The sequence below is a fragment of the Thamnophis sirtalis genome, unplaced genomic scaffold, assembly GCF_051295495.1.
Source record: "Thamnophis sirtalis isolate CommonGarterSnake01/CBP01778 unplaced genomic scaffold, rThaSir2_p1.2 scaffold_6, whole genome shotgun sequence".
Lineage (NCBI taxonomy): Eukaryota > Metazoa > Chordata > Lepidosauria > Squamata > Natricidae > Thamnophis > Thamnophis sirtalis.
This window is the reverse complement of record NW_028261386.1, coordinates 134859265-134869015: the sequence shown is the minus strand read 5'-3', so window position 1 is coordinate 134869015 and position 9751 is coordinate 134859265. Positions and strand designations below refer to the sequence as shown.

Sequence of the window (9751 nt, the reverse complement as noted above, 5' to 3'; positions counted from 1 at the left end):
GTTCTAGTGTCTCAACATCTTTTTTATAGTTTGTTGACCAAAACTGGATGTCGCATTCTAGGTGGGGTCTTACTAAGACTTTGTAGAGTGCTATTAGTACCTCACTTGATTTTGCCATTTCTTTCTTTGAAATTCAATCTCATAGCTGGATCATATCTATTTCCATCCTATCCTGATTTAGAATATGACAGATCTTAATTCTATCAACTTGGAGGCTAAGACAGTGCATGGTGTTTTCCAAATGATTAGCAAAGATGACAATGCATCACATAAACTGACTTGCAAAACATAGGTTGATAAAACAGAAGAAGAATACAAACTCACAAATAATTTGTGCAAATTATATTTGTAAATGCAAAAGGCACCGTACAATTCCACTGCAGCTGAAAGTTGATATTGCTAGAAAATTAAGTTTGTCTGTTGATTCAAAGGAAAAGTTGTTTTGTGAGAATCTGGTCAATTGTTTTGTATTGCCATTAATCATCATCACCAGTTACCATCCCAACTACCATCATCAAAAGGCAGATTGACAGTATATGGACACATATATGTATATACACACACACAAACACGTACTAAATTTCCTCATTCAAATTTTAGCCTATATGGTCTCAACGTCTGGATGGCTCCGGTGTTGCTTATCTGAAGTTCTTTCCTGACTCAGTCCTTCTGAATAGATTAAACAAATCAGCATTCCTATAAACTGGCTTCGGTTTCTTCTTGGGGAAGGGAAACAGGCTGATTTCTGCCTCCCTTAAGGTCTTTTCCCCCCCCCCATTTCTCCTTTAGGGGAAATATTCCATCCTCCCCTTTGAACATCCCCAAATATTTCATGGGGGGGGGGTGTATTCCACATTACTGAGCTAATTTTCCCAAGAGCAATTGGAATTACATTCGTCTTCAAACTAGCTTACTGCCAAACAAGAGTTTGAAGAACTGCAGAGTCCAAATGAGTTTAGCTAAGAAGGTTGGAGCCCAAAGCCCTCAAATTGCAGGAATTGCGGACTGAGGCGGACTGTGGCTGGCCTGGGCCGAGGACGGACTCCTTATCCCTGCAGGCCCAGCAACACTATAGCTAGAGACATTTTGTGAGCGCCCTTGGAGAGGCTGAGGATCCATCAGGCGTGTTTTTATCCGAGCCCTTGGTTGCAACAAGTGGGACAAACTGTTCAGTAAACTCTCATGTATTATTTACTCAGGGTTTTATTAACCCCACAAGATCTCAGCTCCTTTTGTGTTTTTAAAAATCGAGGCCGCTAAGCAAAAGGAGGCAGAATTAGATGGGCAGGAGAAGCCTGAGAGAATGAAGCGTGTAGGCCACCCTTTACGTAAAGTTCAAGGAAGCTGCACTTAAAACTCTCGTTCCTCTGCATTAACTTTCCACTCGCAATAAATCAACACGGGCTGCTTTCATGGGCCTCTTTCCCTGCCCTTTTTTTTCTGGTCCCCCCCCCCCCGCCAGCCGCCTTTTCCACGGCTTCCCCTTCGCTTCTATTTCTGCAACGTCTGTCGGTGCCTCGAGGGCCCGAATGGGATGCACGGTAGACACGAAGCCCCTGAAATGGGGCTGAGCGCTCAAGGCGCAGCTGCTGCCCCAACAACCTGCATTCATCTCCCCCCCCCCCCAAACCCCCCCCCCCAAGCTCAATTTCTTTAGCTTCCCGGCCTCCTTTCCCCAAGAGAGACGCCGTCACAAAAGCGGTTCTTTCCCTTCAAATCACAAGAGCGTCTTTCTCTCAGAGCTTAGTTTGCTTTCCTGCCCTTCTCGACGCTTTCCTTTTTTTCAGAGAAGCCGCCGCGCCTGTTCCTATTCCCCCTTCCCGCCCGTCCTTCAGCCAAGACCGCCACGAGAGGCGCGCCCGGCGGGCCCTCCCGCCACCTTTAACGCCGCGCCACACCCCCCCAGCCCCCATTTATATAGCCGTAGGCTAGCGAAATCTCGCGAGAAACAAGTCAAACTGCAAGGGTCGGGTGAGAGGGAGGAACCTTAGCTAGTCGGCTCTCGCGAGAATACCCATCCCACGTTCCCAAAGAGCTACAGGTGAAAGTAGTTGCAACGAACACTTCCGGCTTTCTCTCGGAACGGACCGCAGAGCGACGGCAAAGAAGGGGGGGGGGAGCGAGCCTTGGGCCGCGCGTGGAGCCAATTCCTCTCCTTTGGCTCATCGTCAACCTCCGTCCGTCCCTCACCGACACACTCGGGAGGCGCGTTCGGCGGAGGAGGAGGAGGAGGGATTCTTCCCAAGTCATGGAGCCCCCAGGGCGCCTGCCGGGGATCGGGGTCACCAGGGTCCTCACGGTAATTCCTGGCCGCGGAGCCTTTGCTGGAAGGGTGCGGGGCGACCGGCTCTTGCTAGGCTGAGCCACGACCATCCCGCGGGTGGACCCGCTCCCTAGTTGGAGCCACAGAGGAAGGAGCTCTGCGGTTGATGGGGAGGGGGGGGGGGAAACCAGCCCTTTGCGATGAAAAGCGGTGTGTGTGTGTGTGTGTGTGTGTGGGTTGTTCTTTGACCCTGCCAGGCGGGGGGGAGGGGGGGGCGCGGGAGTTTGCAGCTGCCCAGGAGGGGAAGGGGAGGCTTCAAGGGGTTTTTTTTGGGGGGGGGGTTCAGAGAATCCCGAGTGGGGGGGAACCGTCCGCTTTGCCAGCGAGTCAGGCTGGGCTCGCCGCCTCTCCCAACTGCCCCGCTCGCTCCCCGTGTGGTTTCAGGAAGAAATCGGGGCGACCGATAAGCCACGGCAGGCAACTACGGTTGTAATCTGGCCCCCCCAAGTGCAGTTGTTATTGTCTGGGCGTCTGCCTGGGTAAAAAGCACGACGGTGTATGTGTGGGGGGGGTGATTATAGTAGTTTTTGCCACGCGATGAGCAGCTGGAGAGATTTGGGTAGCCAGGCAGGTAGAGACAGTCCGCAATTTACAACCGTTTATTTAGTGACTGAAGTTTGCAAAGGCACCGAAAGTGATTTATAACCATTTTTCCCACATGGGACCATCGCATCACCTCCGTGCTCTAGTGCGGGTTTCTAGAGAGAGATGAGAGAGAAAAGGGGAGAGAAAAGGAGAAATGAGAAAACGATGGAGGGGGAGAATGAGAGAGAGGGAAAAGAGGGAAACAAATGAGAGAGAGAAAGGGGGAGAGGAAAAAGAATAAGAGAGAAAGGGGGAAAGAGAAATGAGAAAACGATGGAGGGGGAGAATGAGAGAGAGGGAAAAGAGGGAAACAAATGAGAGAGAGAAAGGGGGAGAGGAAAAAGAATAAGAGAGAAAGGGGGAAAGAGAAATGAGAAAACGATGGAGGGGGAGAATGAGAGAGAGGAAAGGGAGAAACAATTGAGAGAGAGGAAGGGGGGGGGAGGCAACCCTTTCTTTGTTCCTTTGCTCCCCAACATTTGACTCTTGTTTGAGGGGTGGGGGGGGGATATAAGGCAGAGCTAGGATTCTCATGGGCTGCAGATTGCATTCATTCAGTATATTTGTAAATATAGATGTGGTTGGAAACTTTTGTTAGCGAATGGTTCTCATCTGCAATTATAATTCTGATAAATTTATCTTCGTTTTTTTTCATAGGACACGGATTGGTCTGAACCCTGGATTTTAACTCTAGTGTTTTTCCACATAGTCTGCTTATGTTTCACTTACCTTTCATTGCAGCACTATCGTTTCCAAATAGGACTTTTTCTGTCTCTCAGTAAGTATTATGTGAAGTATTTCTATGGACATAGTTGTTCTCTGATAGACAATGAGACATGTTTTAAGGGTCATGTATGAATGTTTTTCACTCATTAAGAATGCTTAGACTATAAAGTCACACTAAGCCATGGTTTATAGAATAAAACACAGTTGGCTAAATTCATGCAATATACTAACCAGGGTTTATAAACCCCGTATTTGGACTTATTGGATATACGAAACCACACCAAGCACTATAGTATTATTCAAAGGGATACTGTAATTTCTTTCCATTGAATGGCCACCCTGGGTATTTTGTGGCATGAGAATAGCTGTGGGTTGACTAGGGCAGTACCACCAAATGGGCTCAATTGGGGTAAGAAATAGAAATGTTTAATGGATTAAATGGAAAAAATATGTTTTATGACTTAAAGTCTTTTAAATTCCTTCATAGTCTGTTTTTTTTTTCCTAAGTGCAGAATTTTTTGCTCTGTCCATTCTGAAGAGTATATGGAGGTCACATATTATTCGGTCCTTTTGATTAGAGCAATGTCTTAGCCCAGGAGAGACTTTAATTTTAGTTAAGGTTCTGGCAGGAATATTTATATGATACTCTTCAACTCATGAGGGGAAATCCGGAGTTAGGTTCACTAGTTCTTGCCCATAGTGCTCTCTGCTGTTGGCAGAGGGGATATGAATGAGAATTAGCTCCTGAGTGTTTCCTTGGAATCTATACTCTGTAGGATAGCATGGATTGTTTCTATATTGGATGAATAAAAGAACTTCTATGCTGAGTTTATGAGTTATGTGGTCTTGATATAATAATAAATGTAAAAATTCTAAAACTTCTAAAAAAGATACAGAATGTTTCCACTAGTTTAAATCAAATCAGTAATAGGGCTGGAGTCTTGTATATTGCAAAGCTTTAGTAGGAAAGACCATCCACCATGTAATAATCCTTGATTTTAAAAATGAGGAACTGTCCTCTAGATATTGTTGAATGTTAGCTGACATTTTCTCTTACTGTGGAATATTGCTAAATAGAGCGCTTTGAAATTTCATTCTACACGTGTCCCACACAGGTCTTGACTGCTCTCCAACACCCTCCAACCACACCACCAAGCATGTTTTAGGTTAAATTTAAAAATCGGGAATAGGAACAGTGTCTTTCCAGAAGCTCCCAATTCCCATTCCTATTCTAACCATCCTCAAATCAGAAGAGTATTGAAAACATTATTATCCTTACCAGGGATGCTGTAACATTGCTGATTCACTTTCAGCTGCTGCTCCTACTTCACTTGGGCATGTGAAGTAATTTTGGGATTGAGGCATGCAAAACCTGCACTTCTGTTTACAACCCCTTGCCATTTAGCAATTACCTTAGTTACCAACCATTTAAAAATTGTTAGCCCTGTGAAGTAGTCCAGACAAGAAGCAAAACCAGGAGTTCTACCCTGTCTTCATTGTAAGTTTACATTAGCAAAATCTTCCAAGACTGAAAGTATTTCTCCAGGCCTTTCCTTTTGCTGTCTGGGAAACTAGGGAGGGCCCTTGTGAAATGCTTTCCTTGCCAGCCTTTCTTCTGTGTGGCACACATTTTATATGCTAGTTGTCCAATTGGTTGTAATGATGATTTAATATCCTTTAACAATCTGCAATTGTACTTGTCTTTCTAGTAATCCTGGTATTCTCTGCAGAATACATAAATGAAGCAGCTGCTGCAAACTGGAGGTACTTACATTATTTTACTGTGTGTGTTTGTGTATACATACATACATACATACATACATGCATGCCATGTATTTATGACTGCTGCAGTAGCCCAGGGTTATGTGATCACTTTTTGCAACCTCCCGACAAGCAAAATTAATCAGGAAGCCAGATTCACTTAACCATGTTACTAATTTAACAATTGCAGTGATTCACTTAACAACTGTGGCAAGAAAACTCATATAATGCCACAGAACTCACTTAACAACTCTTTTGCTTAGCAACAAAAATTTTTGGCCTCAATTATGGTTATAAGTCGAGGACTAAATGTATATGTTTTCCAAGTATAATTGGATTGCAACTCCCATCTTCTATTACCATTGGCCATTTTACCAAGGATCGATAGGAAATTGAACTTGGCAACAGTGTGTTATATTCCACCCACCTCTGGCAGAAATGATTCAGTTCCTTTAAATGCCGCATGCCAAATGCCCTAACAATGGAGACCGGAGCATGTGCCTAATTTTCAGTGAGATTTCAGTGTGCTTCACATTAAACCTTTTTTGTTCAACCGTATAATCTGTAAACTTTCCCTTTCGAGTAAATGTTTTCATGCTGGGAAACATCAGTGTCTTCCATATAGCATGTGTGGATTTGGGGTGGTTTTTTTTAAAAAAAATCTTTAAAACAAAAGAAAATCTATGACTTGGCAAGAAGAAGCTGAAAAATTATAGGTTTTTCCCATTGGACGTTGAGAAAGTTTGCCATACTAAATAGATTTGAATTTCCTTTGGAATTCATAAAATAGATTAAGATATTATATGAATCAGCCACATCTAAAGAGAATGAGAATTTTTCTCCTACTTTTCCACTGTTTAGAGAAAAAAAAGACAGTGTCCACTTTCACCCATGTTTTTTACTACCTGTGTGGAATCCTTGACTTGTGTTTTTAAACAACTTGAAAAGATCCATGGAGTAGTACATAAATCAGTTGAACACAAATTGGTTTATTTGCAGATAAGATTTTACTTCTAAATTTTATAATACTAGTCCACCGTTGAGGCAAAAAATCGGTGCTTTTAATAGAAAAGCAGCATTGTTCAAGTTGGAACTGATGCCTGATTGAAATTTGGTTACCCATCAGTTTAAAAAGTCATCAATTATTTATATTTGTACTGAATCTATTAACTATTTAGGTATGTCTACGCTAAAAAAAAAATCTCAGCAACATTTAAAATAAGTAAAATATGGAGAGGAGTTTCTTCAGGTATTAATAAATGAGAGTCATCCTGGTTCCCTTTGGGGAAAGGCATACACTCTCAAATATTGTTCCCAGATTAATTTATATTGTGAAAGGAATCCCAGTTTATATATCTACAAAATAGTTCAGAAAATACTCTCTTTGCTTAGAAAATTTCTATGGGATTCTTCAGTTGGGACAATGTCTTTACAGAAAATTTCAATTACCAGTTAACGAGTGAGGATTCAGTTTCCTGAATCTGGAGCCTATTGTCAGATATTAAATATTGGAAGCCAACAATTGGTGTTAATTGGAAAAATAAATGTATGATCCCTTTCACTTAATGGATTAAGGACTTGATTGTACTTGCCACTTACCAGTAGTTTGCCTATACATATAACTTTGTATGGACAAATATAATGAAATAGACCAATTTATACAGTATGCCAAAACATAGTTATAAAAATGCATTAAAATATTCACGCAGCTGAATAATAATCACACTAGACATCATTACTACTGCTAAATTGATATACTTTTTCTTTTGTTGTTTTTTCCCCACTTTTTTAAAAAAGTTTTTTTTTTCATTTTTGTATTTTTAACTTTGCATTAGGGTTTTTTCCTGGGTTGTTCTTTTAATCTATACTGTAAACGCCATAAAACAATATATGTTTAACAAGGTAGGTTTTCCTTCCTTTCCAGCTGCTACCTTGTGCCCAACATTTGTATAATTGGGCTTCCTGAAACGAATAATCCTAAACTCAACAGCAGGAGCAGCACTGAAAACATGATTCTAAGATTGCATTTATTTGAACACTCTGCCATCTTAAATCAAGCCAAGTGCTCAGGGGTAGCCAGCAAAATAAACAAGTTTTCAAACTTTTTGTATTTTAAAGTGCAGGAGTGTAGCCTTATCTCTTAAAAGTTGTTTTCATTTGGAATGCAGCCTTTAGTCTGCCTGTGTTCACTGTTGTCTTTTATGGAGTTGCTTTTCACCAAGGATGCTTATTTTAATTTTTTGCTCCTTTACAGATTCTTCTCAAAGCACCAGTACTTTGATTCTCAAGGAATGTTTATTTCATTAGTGTTTTCAGTACCATTACTCCTAAACGCCATCCTCATAGTGGTAAGCTTTCTTTCAAAATGTTGATATCAAGTCAAAATGCAAAAGGAACCAGAAAAAGATTGTTTTATTATAGAACATTCCTATTTATGATGTCTGGTAATACTTTCATAATGTTTGATGCTCAGGCATTTATTAGTAGCTATTATAATGTAAATAACATCACTTTAGTGACATCTTGACACACGTGTGACATCAATTACTCAACTTGGTAACCCTTTTGAACCACTAAAGCATGTTAGTAATGGAAACCAGCAATACCCATCCTTTCAAAGAACATTAAATTTATTTGCATGCGAGAAGTTTCACTGGAAAACCTAAGAAGAATCAGGAATTCACCCCTCTTGTAGAGGCTTATACTAATTAAAATATCTCTGTAATCTGTAAAATCCTAAGTAGTGAGGTGATTGAGGTAGATAGAACTAGAAAGTGGGGTGGTTTTTTTTGAGGAAACAAAGGCCGTGTGACAGGATGATTTTGCTGTTTATTCACTACCATTTTCGTAACATTCTGTATTTTTAATGAGGTTTTGTTCTCATTTGGAAAAATTGACAGTACTTCAAATATTGGGCTTTACCAAGCTTGATAGCATCTTCTCTTAATGTCTGGAGATTTGGATTGCATAAAGAGAGGCCCCCGGAGAAATGAGAACACAATTAGGAATTGAATTTCACATGTCATAATTTGTTTTTGCTTTTCAGATTGCTTGGGTCTATAAAACAGTGAAAGTAATGACGGAACTAAAGACAATACAGCAGAAAAGGAAAGCAAGGAGAGAAAATAAGAAAAGTCAATAAATAAGTCTATCTTTTGTAACTGGTTATGTTACCAACTATTCTGTCACCCATATTAACTTGAGGTTGGAAGTTAGGGATTTTTACATTCCTTTATAAATGGTCTTATGTTCTCACAGTTCTATGGGGAAAAAATCATGTTCATTTTGAGCCCATTGTTAGAGCAATTCTTATATGGCATTTTGCTATATAGACTATTTCATTCTGAACCAGTCATAAGGCATCTCATACGTTTATTAGAATTTCTCTAACGTGCTGTTTTATCATAGCTCAATACAGGGGTTGTTCATGGTTTTATGATGATGTGCATCAAATATGCCAAAATGAACAAGTAAATTTTAATAAGTACCAGTTCATAAAACTGGTTAGCTACATAATTGCCACTCACGATTAATTTCCATTTAGGAATTATCATAGCATATAACAAATAGTTTATACATTTTCATGATACAAAAGTAATTATTGTTGGTACAAACTTCAGTAAAACAAAAGTGATAAAATGTTGCATTGTGACATGAGGCAAATCCTCAGCCTTCCCAATATCAGTTATAAATATATATATATATATATATTGCAGTATATAAATCATGTGGTTTGTGTTGCAATACATGCTTTTGTCTCCCTCCATTTTGTGAATTGCTAGGCTAAATCTGCTTGGTTGTAAATTTGTTGGACTTTGTGGACGTCTTATTCAAACTTTTAATATGAGAAGAGTAATTTAATAATGTGGGTTGCTGTGTTTGTCATATGATGAACTTGTTCCTGTTTTTTAATTAAATGCTTATGGGTTCATCAGGCTCTTATCATTTTTCAGATTCTTGCAAATACTTTTTACAAGAGAATCAAAAGTCCTGGATCTGAAGTGGATACAGAGATTAAAATAGAGTTAATGTAAACTTGGTGCTAGTGATAACCACCAGATTCAATCCAGTCTTGCGAGAGGAATGTTCTCTCCTGCTTTGGACAAACTGGTAACGAAAGGCTTACCTCAAACGGGGGTGGGGTGGGGTGGGGGGAGGTTGAAATATTTGTTAATAGAAGAAGAAACTCAACAGCCTGGCAGTTCTCTTAGTTTTGATCCTATAATCCTCAAATGTACTTTGATATTTGTTTTTGAATATTTACAAGGGTCTGGCAAACTTGTATGCCTTATCAAAATAATAATAATATCCAAAATAGGAGAAAGGAGTGTAATTAGGAAGGCAGGAAAACCCCAG

The 9751-nt window shown here is 40.3% G+C and overlaps 1 protein-coding gene across 1 annotated transcript; it reads left to right on the top strand.

Moving 5' to 3' along the window:
• Positions 1-2083: 2083 nt before the first annotated feature.
• Positions 2084-9326, top strand: TMEM18 (transmembrane protein 18). Its single transcript, XM_087719004.1, has 5 exons — positions 2084-2299; positions 3566-3686; positions 5344-5398; positions 7650-7743; positions 8442-9326. Exons 1-5 carry the CDS (start codon positions 2249-2251, stop codon positions 8535-8537), a joined length of 417 nt encoding a protein of 138 aa, XP_087575130.1. The 5' UTR covers positions 2084-2248; the 3' UTR covers positions 8538-9326.
• The last annotated feature ends 425 nt before the right edge of the window (positions 9327-9751 follow it).

What these genes read in the sequence shown, in the direction of transcription:
- TMEM18 (XM_087719004.1), top strand. Translation starts at nt 2,249, where the DNA reads ATGGAGCCCCCAGGGCGCCTGCCGGGGATCGGGGTCACCAGGGTCCTC. An exon ending in AGGACTTTTTCTGTCTCTCA is followed by an intron (nt 3,687 to 5,343) that starts GTAAGTATTATG and finishes TTGTCTTTCTAG; the next exon opens with TAATCCTGGTATTCTCTGCA. An exon ending in TAAACGCCATCCTCATAGTG is followed by an intron (nt 7,744 to 8,441) that starts GTAAGCTTTCTT and finishes TTTGCTTTTCAG; the next exon opens with ATTGCTTGGGTCTATAAAAC.